Source organism: Nicotiana sylvestris, chromosome 7 (genome assembly GCF_000393655.2).
Source record: "Nicotiana sylvestris chromosome 7, ASM39365v2, whole genome shotgun sequence".
NCBI classification, from domain to species: domain Eukaryota; kingdom Viridiplantae; phylum Streptophyta; class Magnoliopsida; order Solanales; family Solanaceae; genus Nicotiana; species Nicotiana sylvestris.
In genome coordinates, this window is record NC_091063.1 from 65572952 (window position 1) to 65597749 (window position 24798).

At 33.3% G+C, this 24798-nt stretch overlaps 2 protein-coding genes across 9 annotated transcripts; one reads left to right on the plus strand and one right to left on the minus strand.

Moving 5' to 3' along the window:
* Positions 1–2022: 2022 nt before the first annotated feature.
* LOC104237126 (choline transporter protein 1) lies at positions 2023–8440 on the plus strand. Its single transcript, XM_009791217.2, has 10 exons — positions 2023–2465; positions 3364–3722; positions 3906–4051; positions 4476–4659; positions 4892–4965; positions 5055–5168; positions 6079–6435; positions 6782–7042; positions 7362–7589; positions 8011–8440. The coding sequence occupies exons 1-10, from the start codon at positions 2272–2274 to the stop codon at positions 8194–8196; spliced, it is 2103 nt and encodes a 700-aa protein (XP_009789519.1). The 5' UTR covers positions 2023–2271; the 3' UTR covers positions 8197–8440.
* Positions 8441–8958: 518 nt separating this feature from the next.
* Positions 8959–16832, minus strand: LOC104237132 (putative nuclear RNA export factor SDE5). 8 transcript variants are annotated; one of them, XM_070150756.1, is made up of 12 exons: positions 16604–16832; positions 14855–15465; positions 14410–14435; positions 13463–13540; positions 12429–12499; positions 12050–12300; positions 11445–11530; positions 11219–11275; positions 10620–10687; positions 10426–10526; positions 10300–10350; positions 8959–9240 (listed from the first exon to the last, which is right to left on the minus strand). In XM_070150756.1, exons 2-12 carry the CDS (start codon positions 15462–15464, stop codon positions 9191–9193), a joined length of 1449 nt encoding a protein of 482 aa, XP_070006857.1. In that variant the 5' UTR covers position 15465; positions 16604–16832; the 3' UTR covers positions 8959–9190. The 8 variants fall into 8 exon arrangements, with proteins under 8 accessions (XP_070006857.1, XP_009789573.1, XP_009789552.1 ...); XM_009791271.2 differs by having other exon boundaries at positions 10283–10350; positions 14855–15458; positions 16658–16828; XM_009791250.2 differs by having other exon boundaries at positions 10283–10350; positions 16658–16828.
* Positions 16833–24798: the final 7966 nt, after the last annotated feature.

Sequence of the window (24798 nt, forward strand, 5' to 3'; positions counted from 1 at the left end):
TAAATAAGTTTTACCCTTTTCTCTATAATAAAAATTCTGATTTTTTTTTTTTATTTATTAATATATATATATATATATATATATATATATATATATATATATATAAATTGTAGAGGACTCTTCTTTATTTTATTTATAAAACTATTTCTCAAAAATTTTAAATTTTTTAAGTTTTAATAATATTTTAAGTATTGTATATATACATTTATTTTATTTTCTTAACTTATGATTTACAAATTTTCTCACATTATCTCTAATTTATTTTTATTATTCAATATTTTAGTTTTTGAATTTATCTATTAGGCTTGAGTTATGTGGACTTATCCATATATGACTTTTCTCATCATAATATAAAAAACTTTCTCATCTCAAATTTAAATAAATTTTACCCTTTTCTCTATGATAAAAAATCTGAATTTTTATTTTTTCTCTATTCATTAATATATATATAAATATTTGTAATCATAAAATAAATATTTATTTTGTTTTTAAAATATTTTTCGAAAAGTTTAAATTTTTTAAGTATTGTATATTTACATTTATTTTATTTTCTAAACTTATGATTTACAAATTTCCTCACATTATCTCTAATTTATTTTTATTATTCAATATTTTAGTTTTTGATTTTATCTATTAGACTTGAGTTATGTAGACTTATCCATATTATGACTTTTCTTATCATAATATAAAAAAATTCTCATCTCAAATTTAAATAAGTTTTACCCTTTTCTCTATGATAAAAAATCTGAATTTTAATTTTTTTCTCTATTTATTCTTTATTTTTAATATTATATTATTCAATAACTAATATTATTACATTGTCATGTGAATTTAATTAGCTTGTTTGAATTTAATATCTATTTCTACCACACTCATTCTAATATAATATTGATAAAAATTTAAAAACTTTCTCATCTCAGATTTAAATAATTTTTATTATTCTATTTTCTAATTTGGACCGTATTTTAAAAAAAGTATGTTATGCTTTCAAATTTAAACTAACTGCACTCAATTCAAATATTAATCATAGAAAAATATTTTCTTAATTATTTGAACACATTATATCTAAATATTGCAGTAATATTTACGTATAAAATATTCGTTTGCATGATTTATCAATATTAATATGACTTTGTTATTCTTGTTATTAAACTATTTTTTCTTGATTATTTAATTTTTTTACCTTATAAATAATTTGTATACTTTATGTAAGATCTTAATTTGCTGCTTGACTTTGTTTAATTTTTAAACTCAATAAATTTTTAATATCGTAAGTAAATTTTAGTTTTATTTTATAGCTCCAAAGTACAAATAGTCATAGCTTATCTCAATTTATGTCTTTCTATATTTTTTAAAATTTTTTATTCTAGTTTTTTAATTAATTTTTTACCTCCATATTTCTAGCTAATATAGAAGAAAATCTATGAGTGAATCAATATATATAGATATAAAGATTGGATTTGTCTAAGATCTATTTGGATTATGTATAAGATTTATTAAAGTACTTTCATTAATTATGTTTCCATTTATAATTTTTAATTATTAATATTGTCCTAAAATTGCCAAGTGACATCATGTTAGCTTGCCACTTGGCTTAACCACAATGCATACTACTCTCCTTTTAATATAATATAGATGTTATTATTCTTTCATTTAAAATGCTATTTACACCATTGGGACTGTTTTACTGAAAAAGAAAATTATTTCTAGAAATAAAGCCTTTTTGTCTTTTAAAATTAAAATTTATTTTTAATGATAGTTAAGCAATCTAATTATAAGAATCGAAATCAAGTTTTATTGAGCAATCTAACTCCGTATTTCCTAAATAGATAGAGTATTTATTTGGGCAATTCTAGTATTATACTAACTTACAAGGGTCTTATCTAAAAAGTTTAAGAAAAGAAAAAACATAAATGAAGCTCAAACCAAACCAGTCCCCCTTCACCTGGTGGCATTAGATTCTGTCCTCTTACCCTTTAAAAAATATCCAATACAATCTTTGTCTTAACACTTACTAGTATTAATTAAAAAAGTTTTCATCACACAAAAAGTATAACATTTTTAATCAGAACTTGGTGGGACTAATTAGCAGAAAATATTCCCATAAACCCCTGTCCCTTTTCACACTCTCCTTTTCTGCTTCTTTCTTCTGTTCTTCCCCCCACACACACTCTTTTTCATCTTGCTTCTTTTTATCTGTGTGCAAAACCAAAACCCCATTTCTATAAAACCCTTTTTTTCTACTTCATTCTTTAGATTTGCAAAATATATATGAAAATGAGAGGACCTTTAGGGGCAGTAATAGGGAGGCACCCTTCAAGCGATGGTACAACCCAAACAGGGGATGGTATAATCAAACACAACAGGAAATGTAGAGATGTTGTGTTTCTTGTTATCTTCATTGCTTTCTGGGTTGCTATGATTGTCAATTCCAGCTTTGGATTTAACCAGGGAAACCCATTGAGGTAAAACACAAAGAAAAGTAAAAAAGAAATGATAAAGCTGCTTGCTTTTTACTGCTTTTCATAGCCCAAATGTGTCCGTGAAGTCTTTTACATTTTGATCTGTTAGTTTAATGTGTTTAGTGTAAGTTGTTCTTTTTTGTCCTTCTTTTTGTTGCATCTTGAGTTACTCTAATCTGGGGTTTTATGAGCTTCATATATGCTTTTTAATTCACCTCTTCTTTGAAAATGTTGTTGTGATGAATGCAAGTTTCAGATGCTACCTTGTTATGCTTGTGAAGGGTGAAAAGAATGCAACAACTTTTGACACAAGTCAAAAAAAGAATGTTCTTTTTCTTGTCCAAGATTTGTTCTTTTTGGCTCTTTGTAATTGAGATTGTCATTAAAGGAACCTGAGCTTATGTCCTAAGTTTTCAGTTAAAGATTGTATACATAAACTCCTTGTTTTGGAAACAAGATAATGCCCTTTCTAGAGGGGAAAATCAGGAATTGCAGAATTGTTGAATTGTGTGTCCATCTCAGCTAAATGCTTACGGTTTTAGAGAATGTATGCTTATATTTACTCAATTGTGTTCATTTTTTTCTGGAAATATTTTTTGATAATAGGTGGCGCTGAAACTCGAATCCTGAACTGTTCTCTGATACTATATTGAATTGTGTAACCGTTTCATTTAAAAGATTAAGCTTTTAGAGAAAGCACACTTATATCTACTTAATTATTTCATCAACAATAGCTTTCAATATTCTGCTTACTCAACTATGGACGGTTCTTTTCTCTAAATAGAATTCTATCATAGGAGCTGTTTTCACCCTGTCCATGCAACTAATATCTTACGCTTGTCTACCGATATACTAGTTCACTATTTGTCATATTGCTAATGCATCTGATCTGGCTTAGCAGGCTAACATATGGGCTGGACTATAAAGGCAATGTTTGTGGTGATAGACATGCCGATCCAGATCTTCGTGAATTGGAACTCAGATACTGGTTGAACCCTAATCAAGTTTATGAAAGTGGTTCAAAAGATAACCAGGCCAAGATTTCTAATGCCAGGACCATTTGCTTAATGGACTGCCCTATCCCATCAGAAGATTCTCTAAATTGGGTGTGTGACTATCCGGAGGGCGAGGTTCGTATGTCAGTAGATGACTGGATCGATAGGAATTATGATTATTTTGCAGACCTTACTCCGGACCTAAGAAACACTTCTCTTCAGCTTCAAGGTCCTTGTTACCCTGTCATATTTCCAAGTGTTAATGGTAAGTGAAAACAGATGAGCAAATTAATTGTGGAAGACATTTGTGGCATGAAATGTCAAGCATATTGTTTGTTTAAGTAGTTGTGATTGATTTAAGTACTTGAGATGTTTAATTTCCTGTTGGAAGTTTTGAGTGTCTTGAGATATTTAATTTATTTTTCGATCTTCTAATGTTTTGTGCCAGTTTATTGGAGCTGCCAGCTTATTGCCCGTGCATCGAATGTGTCTTTGCGGCATTGGAGGGAGATGGGCGGTGTTAACATTGTTGAGGACATTGCAGTCGATAAATCCATCCATGGCTTAATTAACTCTCGATCGTTGGTCTTAAAGGTTGCGTGACTTACTATTCTCTTGTTTTTCTTGTAAAGTACTCAGCTAAAATACTTTTGAAATTTGTATTAAAAATGAGACACCCAAGAGATGTAGATTACCCGTTTCATTGGCTGTAGATGACGTTTTCACTTGGAACTGCATCAGGATACATAAGAGCATGTAAAAAAGGTGTTCCTTTTCATATCCACAAAAACTGAGGATCTCTTTTTTCAATCACTAAAAGTGTAACTCATTTTCATAAACAACAAACATGTTTCATTTGACCTGTGTAGTCAATGGTCAAACGATGACTAAAAGAGCGGAACCCTGAAATGTTCAAGTAACACATATTATATCAAACTTGGTGTCTCACTCGTATTCTCTATGGTAAGATATTCTATTATTTAAGAGTTCAAATTTCACATCTGAGTCTCATTTGCAGAGATATGTAGCTGATGTTGGTAAGTCATGGGGAGTGTTGATTGTTTGTGGAGGGATTTTGCCAGTGTTTCTATCAGTGATATGGCTTTTGATGATTCGTCACTTAGTGGCTGCAATGCCTTGGATAACTGTCGTCCTCTTTAATGCCCTTATTATTTCAGTCACAATGTTCTACTACTTGAAAGGTTAGGCCCTGTTTCTTAATGTTTTCCTTCCGGTTGTTATGTCTTAATAGTAATTCATGTCAATTTTCAGTTCTATATCCAGTTTGTAATTGAGATGAAGCACACTCTGACAAAATTTATGCTCCCTATTTGAAGTTCTAAGTCCTGCATTCTATCTTATGTTTGTTGTGTAATTGAACATCATATGTTTCCATCGAGTACACTGACAAAACTATCCTCCTTTCCTATCAAGCTGGATGGATTGGCAATGACTCTATCTCCCCCATCATTGGTGAACATGATCCGTATTATCATGTGTCTGCAAGGGTATGCTTGATTTTTCAGTTTTACCATTCTCTATGTAATAGTTTGCTTTTCGGTTGGTGTAGCATTTAATCAAATTATCTACTTGGTAGGAAATAAGTCACCTCCATGCTGCTGCGGTTCTCATGACTGCTGTGATGATTATTTCGGTCTTGTCATCCATCGCCATAGTGCGACGTATCCTTATGGCTACTTCTGTCCTGAAGGTAAGTCCATCTCTCTCCCTTTCTGAGCCATATAGCACCATGTTGTTATTATCATTTTATTAAGCTATAAAAGGGTAATTTCGTTAATAATCAGCACTAAGATGGTGCTGTAAATTACAGTGTAATATATGTACATTCAAACGGAAAAAAGCAAAAAGCAAAAGGTGTAGTTCTTTCTAACAGTGGAAGGACTCTACAAAATCTATCTGTGATTCAGCCTCCCGAGCATACTCACTTCCGCACCAAACATACAGCAAAAATATACAATCAGCCTTATAGCACTGTGTTATATGCGTTCAGAGGAGTAACACCCTCTACACCTTTTTTCCTCTCTATATTTTAGCCCTTCACGATGGAGTATTAAACTAAACATGATTTTATTCTGCCCTTTTACATGGAAATGATGACCCCCACATACACAAAAGAATGTTATAACTGCCTTTTGCTAGATAAATGTCTTCTAATTTTCTTTTAAAAAAAGAAGATAAAGACTATCAAAAACACGAGAAGCATGCGGTAGATTCTGGATATTATAGATAATTACTTAGTTTATGTCCATACAGAGAGAATTTTCCTATTTGCAGAAAAAGAGCAAGTAGCTTTTTTGACTATTTCTTGGTATTACAGGTTTTGTACGCCTGCATTTATTTCAGTTGTATCTTCATGAAGTCAAATTTATACTAACACCAGAATAACCATAAGAATAAAGATTACATTAAGAAACACGTCATCTGCTCTCTGAGGCAAAACGTTGACCTAGAAGAGTAGTTCATCTTAATTTATATTCCCTAGATAATGAAGGAATTGACTTAATAGCAGTTTGGTTTCTTTTCTGTTCATGGGTTGAGTATTAAGCTTCTTATCTCTAGATAAATTTACTTAAAATGATAAATGAGCATTTAAATTGCAGGTAGCTGCTAAGGTTATTGGAGAAGTACAAGCACTAATAATTTTCCCCATCATTCCATATGCTATCCTAGCAATCTTCTACATGTTTTGGTTTTCAGCTGCACTTCATCTTTTTAGTTCTGGACGAATTGTCCAGAATGATTGCAACACCAACTGCTGTGCGTATGATCTCAAATCAAAAAGAGTGAGCTGCGATCGTTGCTGTGGATACAGTATCCAGTATACTTCTCATATTGGTGTTGCAATTCTTTTCCACTTGTTTGGCTGCTATTGGGCCACACAGTTTTTCGTGGCAAGCTCTGCAACGGTTATTGCAGGCTCTGTTGCTACATACTATTGGTCTCGAGGCGGAACATTGGTAGGTCATAAATTCTACTCTTATTTTTCCAGTAATGCATTTGAACATATATACATGAATAATTTCATCTCTACATTTCAGAACTATTTCATCTTTTGTGAAGTTTAACCTACTCTTATTAGTCCATATTACTTTCTTTCAATTATCATTACATGTTTTTTTCCAAATCATTCTGAATTTCTGCTATTTCTTCGCTTAATCATGTTTATTGTTTGATACTCGCATGCAATCAGCTTTAGTAGCCTGTTTCATATATTATTGGGATAAAAAGGTTCCTGATTTAATACAAGAGTAATTTTTCGGGTATGTTCTGCTGACTGATTAGCTTCTATTTTTGCAAGTGCAGCCAGAAATTTCATTTCTCCCAGTGTTCTCCTCTATGAAGCGGCTTATACGTTACAGCGTTGGATCTGTTGCTCTTGGTTCGCTGATTGTTTCTTTTATAGAGTCTATCAGGTTTCTACTTGAAGCACTCCGGCGTAAACTTAAAGTTGCTAATTCAGCACCAGAAAGTTGGGTTGGAAGAATGGTATATAATTCCTCACAAGGTTGCCTGCGGTGTATTAGTTGGATCATCAAATCTGTGAATCGTAATGCTTACATCTTGGTAAGTAATAAGTGTTGCAATCCCATTTGATGTTCCTCAAGTTTAGTGCAGTATGCTTGGGAAAACATGACATTTTGTTGAGTTTAGCAATTTTTTATGCTAAATTTTTCAGTGTCCTGACATGATATTAAATTGTTTGTTTTTAGAAGCGGGTAATGCCTGTTGTTTCTCTCAAATCTATGATGGGATTTGAAATTCTAATTAGGTCTCAACTCGTATTTTTAGTACGTTAAATTAACAAGAACATGACATCATTGTATGCATGATCTTGACTTGTAGTAACAGCATCAGTTATGATGGTGCTTGTGATACATTGCAGATAGCTATAACAGGAAAGAGCTTTTTCAAGTCTTCTGAGATTGCAACTGATCTCATTATCAGCAACATCCTTCGGATCGGAAAGGTGAATGTCATTGGCGATGTTATTCTCTTTCTTGGGAAGCTGTGTGTCAGTCTTGCAAGTGCACTTTTTGCTTTTCTCATGTTGGATACTCACAAGTACAAGTCTGGACATAACAAGATCTCATCCCCAATATTCCCAGTGCTGGTAAGTCTAATTCTGTTGGTTGGATTATCCATTTAAGTAGATGCAACTATCTATTTTACAAAACTAATAATTAAGAAAGTGCTCAGATCCTTTGGGCAATTCTATTACCACTTCAACAAAGTGCTCAGATCCTTTGAGCAATTTTATTATCACTTCAACAAGGTGCTCAGATCCTTTGAGCAATTTTATTACCACTTCAAATTATGCAACGTGTAGAGCTAGACACAGAGAAAGAAGACCTATATACATAAACTTACAGAATACTATTCAGGAAAGGTGTGGTTAGAAGATTTCACTTGATGATTGCTTATGATAATGATGCAAGACTAACTGATACATAACATATGTTGCTGCAGTGAATCTGTAAATGCCTAGATAATTAAGTGTAGTATCTCTAGCTTGATCCGTGTTTCTAATGCAGGTCTGCTGGAGTCTTGGCTACGTTGTGGCAACTCTTTTCTTTGCCGTTGTGGAGATGTCAATTGATACCATAATACTTTCATTTTGCCAAGACTCAGAGGAGCACCAAGGAACCGCCCAATACGCCCCTCCTCTTCTTATTGAGACTTTGAATGACCAAAATGAGATGCAAAGACTTACACAATGATCAATCTCCAGATGATATCTCCTGCATTAGCTTGAATGTTATCATTTCAGGTGTAATCGCTTGTCATCTAAATTAATTGAGTGTTTTTGTTAGCTCCTTCTCTAACTTGCTCTTTAGCCTTTTTGATAGATTTTGTATCTTATAGTTGTAAATAATTTTAAGTCCAAATTAGATCAAGCAAACTCTGCAATCTCTTCAATCGGGGCATATGCCCAATGATAATAAGAGTTGGCTTTGGCTGTAACATGCAATTTTTTTTATTGCCATTTCTGCACATTACAACAGAGTTATGGACAATGAAAATTAAGATATTGATGAATATTTTCCAAAGCTTGTTGGAATGAAAAGTTTGGCGGAAAAGATGCGTACTACCTCAATCCTCCCTGCGGAGATAGCTCGATCCATGTTAAACAAATTCATTTTAAATATCTTATGCGTCTTAAAATTGGAAAGTGAAATCGAGAATACATGGTGAACTCTCTTACACAAATTAAGTTTAACAAGTTGGAGTTCACTCTCGAGCTCAAACATACCGTAATCCATAGTAAAAGTTACAACGAATCAAAAGATTGTTAAAACCATCACTGATGTCATCCGTTTTTTACTCCAATATGATAAAATCCTGGATCAATGTACTTGCAATCAATCATGGAATGCAAATTATAGTATCTAATTTTATATATATTCTAAGTTGAATAAAGGCAAGCGAAAGCAAATGTATTGGTTAATCTACTCGTGATATCAATGAGCAAAACATTAGTCTGAGTAAACGGTGCCAAAGCAGAACTTTATTGGTTGAGAATTAAGAGGAACAGAAAATTTAAGGATTCCTTTGAAGTCTTTCTGCCAGCAACAAGGGGCTAAAAGACCAATTTGGTTGTTTCCTGTCTGCGCAAAAAATGCGGAAGTATTTCAGGCTCAGACAGTTGATTTTTTAGCAAAAGTCAGTTTCCTTGGATCTATTTCATCTGCTTTTATCACAATTGCTTTGCCATTATCTTCTTCCGTCCATGCTATCGAGGCCCTCTCCAAAAGTTTGAGTATCTGCTTCAAATATCTTAGTATCATACTTATGTTTAACAAAGGTTGGTTGAAGTAGGTAAAGAATGTAACATAAGTAGAACAAAGAAAATTTATTCAATGACATGTAACATAAGTGGAACAAAGATAATTTATTCATTCAGATTTACTATATGGGATATGAAACAACAGACATCAGATAGAATAAAATTCATAAAATTCCCTCTAATCCCACGGCATGGGTTGAATCCTTTTAAATGCATCGTTTCGCAATCCTAGTTTATCCAAAGTCCTTTAAATAAAAATATTCTTGATCAAAATAGTGGAAATGAGAAGATCAGGACTAGAACAATCTCTAAAACGCGCTTTCTTATATATATTGGAAATAATCATATCATATATTTCCTAGAAATAACAATTTAAATATCATCATTAAATTTCCTATGTTGATGCTATGAATGATTACACTAACTATACTGACACCTCAGTAAAGTTCCAGACGGTGCTCCACTGTATAGTTAAATAGTCACCATTTCAGCACTGTTGCGCTCCCAGCAAGCGAGTATAAAGAAGAAGATATCGCTGCTTCAACATTGAGGATTTACATTTATGAAAGATGTAAATGGAAGACGTGCTCATGAAAGTGTGATCTTTCCCTTTCATATTTTTAAATGTGAAAAGATGAACTGGCATACATCATATTTGTATTTAAACTTCCCACATCTCATATTTTAGGTCTATAATCATCTAGAATTACCAATCTGGTATGAATTGTTTAGACATCAAGGTCAAATATTTAGAACCATCTAGATTTTTAGAAGGGGCCACACCATGCATGACATGGCAGTGACAGAAGAATCACAAACAGCAATGTTCTTCACAAAGCAATTTCTAGGTCCTAAGAAACCCTCTTTTTTTGTAAAGTATAATATTCCAATCATCGATAATGTACATCCATGAGAAACACAGCAGCAGATCGATAAAATTATTCTTTTTTGACAAGGAGATGGACCAAATTATTCAAAAATATCAGCACAAAAAAAAAGGACATAGGAGCAGGTCATACCACACGCTTCCGAATACCTTTGGCTTCTTCATTGGTGATCCCAACTATGATTTTGAGATATTGAATAGCTGATGAACGGAAAGTTATCAATGTCAATTCTTATATTAAAAAGTTGAAGAAGGCATGTAATGACAATAACCTACAGGAGATGCCACAAAGAGATGTCAACTGAAATTTGAGATAGCGCACTGCTTCCTTTGGCTCAAAATCGTGAAGATCGACAGTCACAATTTCTTTGCTGTAACTGCACCCAAGGTATTGGTGTAAATACAAGCTCTGTAAGCAAAATATATGAGTAGAGAAAGACAAGAGAGAGGAAGGTGGTTCTCTGCCGAACCTGTTTTCAAGAAGCTTTTGAGTGGATTGTTCATCAGTCTCTCGGGCCTTTGTCATGAAAAAGTTTCCCTGTCCCATGAGACGATTATGAGTAAAATGCCAGCACAGCACCATAATGAAAATTTAAACAAGTGGATCAACCAAGGCAAGATCAACTTTTGGGAAGAGAAGAGTTCGCACATATTGGACATGTACTCCAGCACGAATTTAGAGCCTTTTTTTTCGTGATAGGTGATGTTGGAGTATTTTAGAAGTGAAAGACGTCATGGAATATTAAGAACTGAACCTGGAAGCACTATCTTCAAAGGCGTTTTATACTCCTCAACTTACTTTGCGTTTTGGTATTTGTCGGCTAACTAAAAGCTAAAACCTCCCTTGATAGGTATAGAGCAAGAACCAAGTAGATATTTGGATAGTTTAACGGAAGATGACAGAACTCTTAAGTCTGACCACTTAATAAGCTAAGGTGGTAACTGCACACCATCCACCCAGCCGATACCACTAGTAGAACATCTCATAGAGAGCCCAGTTATTTCCACTAACATTTTCAAATGTAAGCACGAAGGAAAGTCACTTTAGATAAAGGAACAAACACCATACCTCTTCCAGGAATCTGTGTGCCTTGACCTGATCTCCTTTTTGAAATGCTTCAGCAGCCTGGAACAAAATTTAAGTTTATAATACCAGTCATGACTTAACATACTAAACTTTTCTTCACCTCAATCAACACAGAATGAAGCATCTTAATGTGATTTTTTTTTTGGATAACACGCATCTTAATGTTATTCTGATCATGAAACAGTATAAGAGAGGTTATGTGACTCACTGCTTTATAGTACTCTTTCATTGTAATCCAATACTCCTTTACAGCTTTTCGGAGAACTTCGTAGCTTTCTTCATTCTCCTCACCATCTAATAATAGAAAATTATGAGGTGTTTACGTAACAAAGTGAAATAAAATAGCTAAACACGTTCACTAGTGATATCCTATTAAAGAAATAAGTCCCCCCACCCCACCCCCCCACCCAAAAGAAAAAAAGAGAGAGAACAAAGCTTATTTACTTAGCAGTTTGAAGCCATCTAAAAGTGCAACCGTAGATTGGTTGAATATCATGCAACCCTACTCAATCATTGCCAACAACACAGACTTTGTAAAATTGCAAAACAGTTCCTATTTGTATAGAGGATTGGGCTTCTTTTGTTGAGAACCATATTTTGGTGCAGATTCTCTCTTTTTGGTATACGGCTTATATACGGGGTTTCCTCCCCAATTGTTAATAAAATTATTTACCTAATCAAAAAAAAAGAGTACAAAATCAATAGAAAAAGGCAATCAAAAGAAGATATGAAATCCTTGATAAGAAGCCATATGTTACCATATACACTTATTTCATCTGCACAACACACGTAATAAACAAATGAAGTGCTTACTTTTTGCATCACTCTGTGGTGTCCTGATAAGAATCTGGCGTTCTACAGTCTCCTGTGATGGTTTCACTACAAACTGGCTTAATCGCCTAGACTTTTCAACTTCCCTCACATGACGAATCACGTCATCCACACCATCATGTCTTGCAGGCACATTAAACAATGTCTGTAGAACTTCCTTCTGAAGCTCATACCTGTCCTTCTCCTTCTTAGATAAGTTGAACCCATTTTTAGTCATATTCTTTGCTTTGGAACTGCATTAGCAAAAGAAGAAGGATGACCTCCAAGTCACAACACCTTGCAAATTAAGAAATCTATTTAACAAAAAGTTCTATTCCTGAACATAAAAATTCTAGAAGATAGTTTCTGGAGGGCAAAGTACCGGCTGGTTGGATCTTGCATTGAAGGTGTCTCATGCGATGCAACTGATGCAAAATCTGGACTCTCCACGGACTGTTACATCAGATCAGATAAAGCATAGTAAGTAAAGAAAAAATTCATGTGATTGACACTTGAATACTTGGACAATTTCAATTGCATCTGGAACGGATATAAAATTATCACTAAAGATTAAAATAAATTCTTACAGGTGGAGTAGCTCATGTAATAAGGGATAGGAGACGAGTGGTTGGTTATATGTTCCCTTTAATTTGAGAGACGAGGAAACTGGTCTGACCATCTAAGCAGCCCAATAATATAAAAAATAATTCCTAGATTTCAAAGGAATATAAATAATTATATGGTGAGTCAAACATTATTAATCTTGTAAGCTCTTTTTACAGCTAGAAGCAACGTCAATTTGGTTTAGCCGGACTATGTAAGCTACAGATCCAAAACAATTTCCAATTTTAGAGAAGTTACCTCGTAGAAATATATTGTCTACAAATAAAATCCCTTATATAATTACCTCCCAAAAGGATTACATTGCTATTTTGTTTCTGAAGGGGTAATCAGTGGGTTAATTTTGACTTGAATTTATTTTTGCACATCAATTCTAGCGCATGACCTGGTCTTTGGTATTCAGTCAAGAGATTACCTACCATGTAGATTTGTATAGACGTGGAACCCATCTCTCAAAGCAAAACAATCTGTATAACTACACACATTACGACCCTTCTCAGGCCAGATGAGAGTGAGAGCCAGGGGGAGAGAACAAACTGGGGTGAGGAGTGAATGGAAAGAGGGAAGGGGGAGGAAGAGGAGAATAGAAGAGAAAGCACTATCCTTCCCAGGTTTTATTGTGAAAAAGAAATCTCATTTTCCTCCAAGAGCATGACCAGGAAGAATGAAAGCAAGGCTAAACAGACTGCCTCAAGATCATTACCACTAAATTATTGTCACTTGTAAGTGTGACGGTATCTTATCCAGTTTTACAGCAGACAGGAGCAACACCAAGTGACATACAAGAAAACTTACTTTCTGAACACCTATGTCTAAAATATCATCACGCTTTCCCAAAGTTGATGCTGACAAATCTAGCAGCTTATCCATACTCTGCATATTCAAAGGAAAGGAGGCCTTATATAAGGAAACATGCAGGTTAACGCGACAAGCAAATCTGTCTAGAGAAGTAAATCAATCTATATGTAGTATGTATGCATAGTTTCTGAAAATCAGGAAAAGACAAACATACAAGCACCCCAAGCAGGACACTAAAAAACAGGCCTATTTATTCAGAAACAGAAGATAAACAGCACTAGCCGAGCATTGTCTTGTCTGCTTAGCATGAGAACTAAGCTTCTACAAGTCTAACAGCAACCTGGCCTCATTCCTCCTGCAATTTTGCATGATTCCACACATGCATTGTGGTTTCTCACCATGAAAGTAAACCAGAGTCAGCAAGAAATCCACTCATTAGTCCCTAATTTCGCAAGCTAATTAAGTACATGAGGTTATTACTTTAACCATGATAGAGGTTTAATAGCTACTTAGGTAAATCCAATGGAGCATAATTAACTTTTAATTAAATAATGACTTCATACCACACACTTGAATCCTTAAAACTGCTTATAAGACTTCCAAACCAGGAACAGGATTAACCTTAAAGAGGACCTAGAGAAGCATATAGCCAATCAAACCAAACACAAGACTTGCTTTCAATAGTACCTAGGTAACATGTGGGAGTGGGAGAATAGACGGGCTAGATATATGCAGATGCTTAGAAGAACAACCTTCACATGTATGCTCAAGACTTATTTCGATTATGCCGTGGTGCCAATTACTGAGTAAGAGCATACAGAATTAAGTGCAAATATGCAGATGCTGAATGTAAATATAAAATTGAGCCAAATATAAGGTTACCATTTGATGCCTCAAAATAGATATAGAAAGTATAAGAAGTGATGGAATTGGAGCACACTCACCTTATTTAGATCATAGCCGCACTGGCCTGCAAATCCAACAACATCAGATTAGCAAAGAAATTGTCCAGAAATTGTGACAGCTCAATAGGAATTAGGATGCAGTTACAAGGAAGAAAAAGAAGGAATGGAAAGTAAAGCTATCTAAGTGCAACCTATAAAGCAGATACCCTTTCCAGGAAGGGGCTTGGTAATATTAAGCACAACAGGAATACGTGGACTATCCACAAGTTGCATTCTAGTTCACAAAATTAAGTCCCAAAATAGACTTTAAAGAAACATTTAACCGACTGTTGCAAGTTTTATTGGAAGATTACCAAAAAGAAGTGAAGAAAGAAATGACGCGATTTCAGGCATTAAAAGTAAACATTAGTGTCACTCCATATGTGAAAGCTACTTCTCAAGTAATCTTACAAATACTTAGAATAGACTTAAGCAAAGTGCTCACCCACAACATCTTCAATTACACTCATGTCAAGAGAGAATCGATCTCCGAGCATTTTGAAGAGGAACTCCTCAACACTGCCTGGCAGGGTTTCACTCATAGCGGCAGCACCTAATGGAGCTTTCTCATCCCTTATCTCTGAGGTAAAAAAATCATCCACACTTAATTTCAGTGGCTTGATTCTCGTAGAAGTTTCTGGAATGAGTGGCCTATTTGTCACATAGTCTCTTGGGATCATGCTTGAGACAGTCCCCATAGACACTGATAACTTTTTTTGCTTTGATGAACTGGGACCAGCTCTCTTGGCATGAATATCAGATGCAGATTCAGAAGTTAATGTCACAGAATCTCCTACTTCCTCAAATTCGGATTCAGAAGTCAATGTCAAAGAATCCTCTATTTTTTCTTCTGATGCAGAGGTAGTAGTTATAGAGGTGCTAGCTTGCAGATCTCCAAGTATATCACCTGCAATAATTGGATCCCGACCTGCTTTACAATAAGCTGCAGCAATGTCATCAAGAGAGACAACACGTCCAAAGACATCAAGCAACTGCTCCAGGTTCTTTCTATCATCATCAGTAAACAAAACTGTTGGAGGTGCTTCCATCTTCATCCTTCCAGCATAAGATGAAATAAAGAACCTCTGATAAGACTAAAGAAGCAACTATATTGAGAACATCACATATTAATCAAAGGCTGTGTAACATATATTGGAGTAACAGAAACCACAAAGAAAAGGAAGTAGCAGGAATTGGATAGTATAACAACAAGAGAATCCAACATTTCGTGGATAACAGAACCTAAATAGAACCAATAACTGTGATAGGAGAAAAGGAACTAAGGAATACAAGTAAATATGGAGAAATACTACTTTTGATAAGAAAAATGGAGAAATACTACTAACTAATTGTTTAGATCTAACAGAAGTGATCAAAGAGTTACTTTTTACTCTCCAGCTTGTCTACGCGACGTCATCACACTGCCATAAGAATAATGTTGGTAAATCCCTTTGGTATGAGAAAATGATATGCAACTGCTGCAAACTAATTCAATTCTCGTATCGCCCACAGCCCAAAAAATCTCTTTAAGAATACCAAATTTTAGAACTATTCAGATTTGGCATAAAGGCCCATTCAAGTCTGAACTTCCAAGTTATGAAGAAAATCGCAAAGAAGCACATTGTGAGACTGACATTTCAGCTTTCCAGAAATTCTATATTCTTCCTCAAATTACTGAATATTACATTAAGCATACAAATATTACCACGGAAAACAATGCTGAGCACACTATTACTCAGAAAATGAAAAATAATCCTCAAGTTACAGAAATTCCTGAAAAAATCATTGATTAAGGAAAGAACACATATTATCAAATTATACCGTACATTAACAAATGACGATCAATGCTACTGTACATACACTTTCACAAAAAAAAAAAAAAACACAGTCGACTCACAAATTAAAGGCAGGTTTCGGAATTGAAAAGGCAATGCACTTAGATATTATCCAAAAAAAAATTCAATCAAGGAAGATAAACAAGCAAACAAACATTCTTCGGAATTTTAAACATCAACGCTTTGCTCAAAAGCGATTAAATAATTCATTGTGCGAAAAGTTTCGTGCTTCTATGAATAGTACGCAATGCAATGCAACTCGATTCATTTAAAATTATGGAGAATGATTAAATTTTTCATCCAATAAAAACAAAATTGGCGTGATTAATCAGTGTGCAGAAAGAGAAAAAGCTTCATACTATATGTTTGAAGGTCGATGATTCAGCGAGAGTGGAAGAAAAGAAGTTGCTTACGTCTCGATTCTCTCCCTCCACCCCACGCTCTGCTCAGTGTGTAGTCCCCAACCTCTGCTTCTGAAAGGAGGAAGAAGTTAAAGAGAGTGGAGAGAGAAGTGTTGTTCTGCTAATTATTTGACTCGAGTCACGCGGAAAGTGCCCAAGCTAAATTACCAAAACATTCTTCAAGTGTGTTTGGTATGTTTATGGAATATCACTTGTAATTTCTTTTTATTACCCAAAAAAGTTATAGGCCTGAATGTAATCCTTCATTTTTAGTGGTCTTAATCTTATGCAATACAAATCCCCATAATTTATAGGGAAAGTTTCGCATATGAACAATTGAGCTCACTGCATTTTAATTTTATAGCTCATATTTTAATTTACAATCAACTAATCTAAAAATAATAGGCTAAGATTCAACATTCAATTTCAATAGGTTCTAGAAATTACTATTTGATTTTTAAAAAAGATTGCTTAAGCTTTTAAGTTAATTTTTGAATCAGTAGTTGTGACTCAAATATTAGTTTAACAAACCAAATCTATTTGGATGGTGAAAATTAAATTCTTAACAAACTTAAATATGTGGGTTTAAATTTCGAATCTGATTTTGTGAGAAATTTGAAGTGGGTGTTATTTAGACTTGTTAGAAATAGTATAAGGAGGTTTGTGAGCAGCTTATTTTTGACCATGTTTGAATTTATTCCTACTTTTCTCTACTCACTACTCACTTTCCCCACTCACTACCCACTTTCCCCATTTTCCCCACTCATGTTCCCCACTCTCCCCACTTTCTCCACTCACTACCCACTTTCCCCATTTTCTCCACTCACTACCCACTTTCCCCACTTTCTCCACTCACTACCCACTTTTCCCACTCATGTTCCTCACTCTCCCCACTTTCCCCACTTTCTCCGCTCACTACCCACTTTCCCCATTTTCCCCACTCGTGTTCCCCACTCTCCCCACTTTCCCCACTCATGTTCCCCACTCTCCCCAAAAAATATTTCCTCCACCCACTCTTCATCATTCTCTCTACCTATAACACACACATCAAGACCTCACCTTAAAAAAATATATATATAAAATGGCGCATTTTACAAGGGAGCTCTCTTCTTCTTCTTGGATTTTTTCTCCAAGCAACAGACAAATACAATAGATCTCACCCTTTCTTCCCAAGAAAAAACGGCCGCACACACTCATTTTACAACGGAAGCTTCTCTGAAAATGCACACCTGAATTCACACCCAACATTTGAGAGACTCACTTTGAAAGTTCTTCACACTCAAAAAAAACTGAAAGCAAAGGCTTCAAAATTCAAAATTTTCAGTTGGATTCGGGTAAAGGTTTGTTGCTCTGTTGCTACTGTTGAAATTGCTTCTTGAGCTCCTCATGTGATTTGGATTCTGCTTTTCTTTGGCTTATCTCTTGGTGTCCGCTTAACTCTGTTAGGTCAGTCCCAAATCCTTTGTATTATGTTTTGCTAAATGGCTATATATAAAGTTATTGAATTCCTTTTAGATTTTTGGATTTGCTCAAAAATACGATTTCTGCTATTCTAGTGTGTCATGGACGAATGTTTGGTTTCCATTTGAATAAAATAGTGTAATGAATCGAAAAATGTTAAACTTTAGATTAAATGTTGACGAAGTAAATGCTGTAAAGATTTTGGAATCTATTATTTGCTTTGGGAGTCTTTACTCATTTTCTTTAATTTCCACTTCTTGTCATCGAGGAAGAGAGTAAAATCCAAACAAATTTGCTCTTAAATCGAAGATCTGATGGCCAACAATAGTTATCTTTTAATAGCAAACAAGCCGTAAATTATAGTCTATACTCCACTTTCAGAAATAAGATAAGCGGCATCATGAGGTATATAGTTTTTTTTTTTGTAGCAAAAATATAAAGATATATAGTATCACATGTTTTAACTCGTAGGCATAATGATTCCTCAATAGTTTGTTAATGAGTTGTTTGTGCACTCCAGCTTTTACCACCGCAATCTACTTTATTTATTTGATTAGTTTAACGTCAAAATTTGCCCCCTATCCTCTCTGCCTCACGTTTTCTTGTTCTTGAACTTTTTGCCTCCTGATTTATCCAATCCTTTTTTACTAGTCTATGTATTTTCATGACTTGTACATTAAGTTACATAAGTCGAGCAAATTTAAATATATATCTTCCTTTTTTACAAAAACTTTTGAAGTATGTATATGTTCGTGTATGTATAAAAGAGATAGAAAACGCAAGCTAAAAAAATAGAAATTGGCTTGAACTTTCGTAGTTTACTTTAGGTGCGTTAATTGAATAATTGTCATAGCTACGGGTACAGTTCCCGTAACGTAGTTTGTGACACCTGGTTACTAAAATCCGGGGGTACAGTTATGTGACCCGGCCACAATTTAATCTTTAAAAAAAAATTAAACATGTTGTAGATCGTGAGTACGGTTCTCGTGACATGATTCACAATATGTAACAATAATTAAATAAAAGCGGTTATAAGGTAAAATTGCACAATAGTTTAAAACATGTATTAAAATCAGATAATATGCCAGTTATAATAGTTTAAGCGACCGTGCTAGAACCACGGAATCCGGGGATGCCTAACACCTTCCCCCGGGTTAACAAAGTTCCTTATTCAGAATTTCTGGTTCGCAAACTTCAAAAAAGAAAGTCGAAATTTTCCTCGATTTGGGATTTAAAATAAATCGGTGACTTGGGACACCAAATAAACTATCCCAAGTGGCGACTTTGAACAAAATTGAATAAATTAATCCCATTTCGAATAATGTCACTTTAATTGGAAAAACTCCCTTATACTATCTTCGGGTGTGTAAAAAGGAGGTGTGACAAGGTTGTATATAAAATTTGAAGTCATTTAATGGAGATTTGGACTGGTTTTGAACAAGAATTGCAATTGAAAATTGTGGAAGAAGTTCGTCTATAGATGCTTGTATAAAGGTGTATAAAAGTGTATAATAGTGTATAAGATATGTTTATACACTCATATACACTATTATACAAAAACTGACTTCGTCTTCTTCCTTGCATTTTTTCTAAAATTTAACTCAAATCTTGCTCAAATATACTCCAAATCACTTCAAATTAAAATTTTGAACTCTTTTTGATATTTTCAATCAATTGGAACAACACACAATCCAAACAACTAACAAACCAAAAAAAAACTTATTTTCGAAAGCAAAGCTTTTAATGGCCTTCAATGGTGGACTTATACTCTTCAATTTTCTTACATTGCAACCAGATGACACAGGATAAGAAGCAGCAATGGCGGACGACCCCTTGAAGCATATGTAAAATATGTGAGAAGAAGAGAGAGTGAAAGCAATGGTTGTGAGAACACATATTTAACTCCATAGTTTTTAGAAGCAATGGTTATAAGAACACAAGTTTTGAATTTGCTAGTGCTTTAAAAATATGTACAATATGGGCTAAGTTGGGTAAAATTTAAAAATATGAGCCATTTTTTGTTATGATGTGAAGTCATATGTATTTTCTTATAATTCTTTCTAATTTATAGTAGAATTTGGACGCCAGATTTATATAATATAAAAATAAAAATTATGTATATATTTTAAAAAATATTTTGCTGAAAAAAATTGACGGAATAATCAAACAGACATTCGTATTGCACGGGATTGTCTTTCTGACCCCCTCGACTCCATGTCATTCAAACCAGATTCTTTATTAGGGGTGTTTATAAAAATCCGAAAAATCGAACCAAACCGACCAAAAAAATCGTTACTTTTTGGTTTGATTTGTTTTTGGTTTTGAATTTTAAAAACCGATCAAATTTGATTTGGTTTTGGTATTAATCAGAAAAAAACCGAACCAAACCGACTATATGAGTAACTATTTCAAATTTATTATTACACCTATATATATGTATATTGTTATACAAAATTTCAAAAAATTTATGGTAAATGTTAATAGTTTGCACTTTTAAAATAGTTCTTTACCTTTACATTCTAGTTTGATTGGTAGTTTTCTTTTGTTTAGTGTAAGAATCCATTTCATGTTAAAATAACATATTTTAATTGAGCCCTTAAATTATTCATCACTATTTGATTCAATTATCATCAATATATTTTGGTAAATAATAGATTTCTCAAAGGGCAATTGATTTGATAGTGTTACATTGAAAATGTGGTCGCCGGAATATGTGTTTGGTAGTGTATGTCTTATATTTAAGAAAAAACCGACAAATAATCGAAAAAACCGAAAAACCGACATAAACCGAATCGAGAAAAACCGACTTAATTGGTTTGATTTGGTTCTAATATTTGAAAAGCCGACTTACTTGGTTTGGTTTCTTTTTAGGGAAAAACCGATCCAAACCGAACCATGAACACCTCTATTCCTTATGTTGGTTGAAACTATGAGCCCATTTGGATTGACTTAAAAAAAGTGGCAAAGCAAATTTTAAGTGCTAGAGCTTATTTTACAAATAAGCAGTTATTTGTTTGGATAAAAATGTTGAAGCTTAAAAAAAATTATTGAATTATTTGGTAAACAAGTGATGGTAAGCTCTTTTTCTTTTAAAAAGACAAAAATATCCTTAAGTTGTTAACATTATAAAGGAGCTGATTACTACAATATATTTAATTATGAATTAATGCAAATAAAAAATAATTTATATTTTAATTTAATTTCAATTTAATTGATTAGTTTAGATAGTTTTTATAAATATAATTCTTGAATGCTCATTTTTCACCACTTTCAATCAAGTAAACTTCCATAAAAGTCTCAACAATTACAATTATCAAGCTTTACAAATTTCAGTAGCAATCAAATTACAAATTTCATTTCTTCATTTCCGCCAGACAACGCATGACAGTTACAAGCTAGAAAACATACACATACTGCAAGAATCCACAAAGTATATATTAAAATCAATGTTGCCTACAAATATAGGAAATTAGTGTTGTTCTATGATGCATATAATAATAGAAACATAAACTAAAGCTAACAAACAATGAGCAACTCGACGAAACAATAATTGAAGCTTACACATAATATTTTGTGTCATGTTTGTTCTTTTGTCCTAAGAAATTTAGAAAACAAAGTATGCATTTAAAATTGGCATTGAGTGATTACAATTGGGTGTGATGCTTGAGAAAAGTGCAGAAAATAAAGATGAAGCAGAGAGGAAGGGGAAAAAAGAGGAACGACTCAAGTGAAGGAAATAGGAGAAATAGATGTTTTAGGGTTTCTGAGGGTAATTTTGGTATTATGAAAACTTATAATGGACAAGAAAATAATTTTTTTGGTCAAACTAAAATGGCTTTTAAGCCAAAATCGGAAAAGTTGGGGCTAACCAACTTGTTGCTTTTGACTTTTTAAAGCATATTTTAACTTTTTTTAAGTATTTTTTTTTGCCAAACACTTCCAAAACTAAAAAAGGACTTAATAAGCTGGTCAAATCAGCTTTTAAGCCCATCCAAACACGCTGTATATATGTCTCTAATGGTTGACCGACTTTATGTGGAGTTGATATGGCTAATCTGAACAAATTCATGGTACACATGCATTTAAAGAGCGTCAATGGTGGGTTTTTTTTTTATATAAAAAAAAGTGAGAAAAGCCTAGCTCGAGGGGTCTTAATGAGTTCCAATTATTATTTTTTACTGATTTTTGTCATTTCCCCCGTTCCAACTCACACCATGCACTTGTAATTATATTTTAATCACTTTTCTACCCTCATATGGGTCCATATATATATATATATATCTCAGTTTTACATTAATTACATTGTTAGGGCTGCAATTAGTTAAGGAATTTTGGCATGATGTGACAACTTACCTACATAATTGGCAGGAAAAAACCACGGTTATAGATATTGGCACCAGATAGCCAATAAATGTATATCACAACAAGAATGTGTATATCGTAATATTTTCCTTCTTTGTGTATATCAAAATATATATTAATTTTTCCTTCTTTGTATATCTAAAATATAAATAATAAATATAGTTTTTTAAAATTTATTATTATCTCTATATCAATGTATATCATAACAAAAATAATTGCATTGGTTGTATATCACAGTATATAATACATTAAATATGTGTATACCAAAATGGACATCACAAATTTATGTTTCTTCTTTGTGTATATCAAACTGTACGTATGTCAAAGTTTTATTTTTATTCTTTATATATTATAATGTATATCAAATTTATTTATTCCCACGATTATATTTATTGTTTTATAGTTTAGAACTTGCTATAAACCTATTATATCAACAAAACAATGTGATATACACACATGCATACATGGTGATATACATAGATGTACACCACCTCAAACACACATATTTTTATCTTACAGTGAGACAAAAGGGAAAAAGAAGAAATTGAAATCTGCCGCTTGAAAAAGAAAGAGAAGAATGGCGAAATTCATTAGTACGAGAATTTACACCTAAGATATGTAAATATAGAATGCGAAATATGATCCGGCACCGGCAATCGCACATTGAATTCTCATAATAATTAGTGCGAGAATTTTTTGTGACATGCGGTAGACTTCAGCCGTATCTTTGGAATTGAAACAACACACAAAAAAAACCCCAAAAATCCTTACCCTAACTTCGTTTGAGATGCAGACCAAGTTCTGCAAGGAAACTTTATAATTCTATTTTTTCTTTTACTTCAAGACCTTATAATTCTATCAAAACTAATTCCCACACACAATATTAAAGGCCCCAAGTAAGATTATTGAAATATGGGAAAAGAAAAGAGAAGAAGATTGAAGAAGAATATTGGAGAGAAGAAGAAATACGGGGAGAGAGAACAAATAAGAAACTAGGGTTTTTTTAGAATTTGGCTATATAATGCCAATTTTTTTAGGTTATCTTTGCCAAATTTAATACAAGGCTAAAAAATTGCCAATTTTCTTTATGGGTTGTCATACTATGCCATTTTTTCATTAGTTTAATATGTTATTACTAAGGTTTAAATTTAAGGAGCTTTATAAAAATCACCCTTAATGATTTTTGTATTGAAATATATGCACATATTTTTGGTTATAACGACTAATGCAATTCAGTTACTTGTCACTTGTAACATTCTTTTTCTCTCGTATGACTCAATTCTTGTACGTCATTCTTTTACCAAAAATAATATTAAAAAATGAGGTTAAGAAAAAAAGGTCTTTTCAACGGAAGCTAAGAATAAAGAAAGCATTGGCCGGGCTCAACCTGCATTAGAAGTTGAGCTCCCTAAACAAATATTATGACCAACCTAAAGACCATTGCTCTAAGGTTCGCTTGGTATGAGACATAAGGTGGGATAAGATGTAGGATTAAATTTATACCTTATTTGGTTGGAGGTATAAATTTTTTCTGGGATAAATTTATACCGCCAACCAAATAAGGTATAAATTTAATCCCAGACTTAATCCAAGATATACCATCTTATCCCGACTTATCCCATCATATATGAGATTATTTTATCTCATCTCTCATGTGATATAAATTAATACTAGTATTATAATAAATTCGAGATAATTTAGTCCGTGTACCAGACGACCCTAGAGTTTGTAAAAAAAACAGTAGGGTAAAATTTTCCATCTTCGGATTATGAAAGCAAAAAATAGGGAATAAGTGCAAAACCTTTTAAAACAGAAACAAAATATAAATAATGCCCTTAAAAAGTTATATTTGGCAACCCGAGCTAATAATTAATTCAAATTGTATTAATCATAGTTATGGATGTCACACCTCCTTTTTACACACCCGAGGGTATATAAGGGAGTTTTCCAATTTAAGTGACATTATTCGAAATGAGATTAATTATTCAATTCAGAGTCGCCATTTGGGATAGTTTATTTGGTGTCCCAAGTCACCGATTTATTTTAAATCCCAAATCGAGGAAATTTCGACTTTCCTTTTGAAGTCTGCGAACCAGAAATTCTGAGTAGGGAATTCTGTTAACCCGGGAGAAGGTGTTAGGCATTCCCGGATTCCGTGGTTCTAGCACGGTCGCTTAAACTATTACAATTGGCTTATTATCTGATTTTTAAAACATGTTTCAACCTATGGTATATTTTTAACTTATTAGCCGCTTTTAATTAAAAAAAATTTTGGAAAAATTCAACGTCATATAAAACACGTATTGAACCATGTCACATGAAATGCACCC

Excerpts from the sequence above, each read along its gene's own strand:
- LOC104237126 (XM_009791217.2), top strand. The coding sequence starts at position 2,272 with ATGAAAATGAGAGGACCTTTAGGGGCAGTAATAGGGAGGCACCCTTCA. Across the intron at positions 4,660-4,891 it reads AATGTTCTACTACTTGAAAG|CTGGATGGATTGGCAATGAC; the intron begins GTTAGGCCCTGT and ends TTTCCTATCAAG. Across the intron at positions 7,043-7,361 it reads ATCGTAATGCTTACATCTTG|ATAGCTATAACAGGAAAGAG; the intron begins GTAAGTAATAAG and ends GATACATTGCAG.
- LOC104237132 (XM_009791250.2), bottom strand. The coding sequence starts at position 15,464 with ATGAAGATGGAAGCACCTCCAACAGTTTTGTTTACTGATGATGATAGA. Across the intron at positions 13,541-14,409 it reads GCGGCTATGATCTAAATAAG|AGTATGGATAAGCTGCTAGA; the intron begins GTGAGTGTGCTC and ends TTGAATATGCAG. Across the intron at positions 10,688-11,218 it reads CACACAGATTCCTGGAAGAG|GGAAACTTTTTCATGACAAA; the intron begins GTATGGTGTTTG and ends CTCATGGGACAG.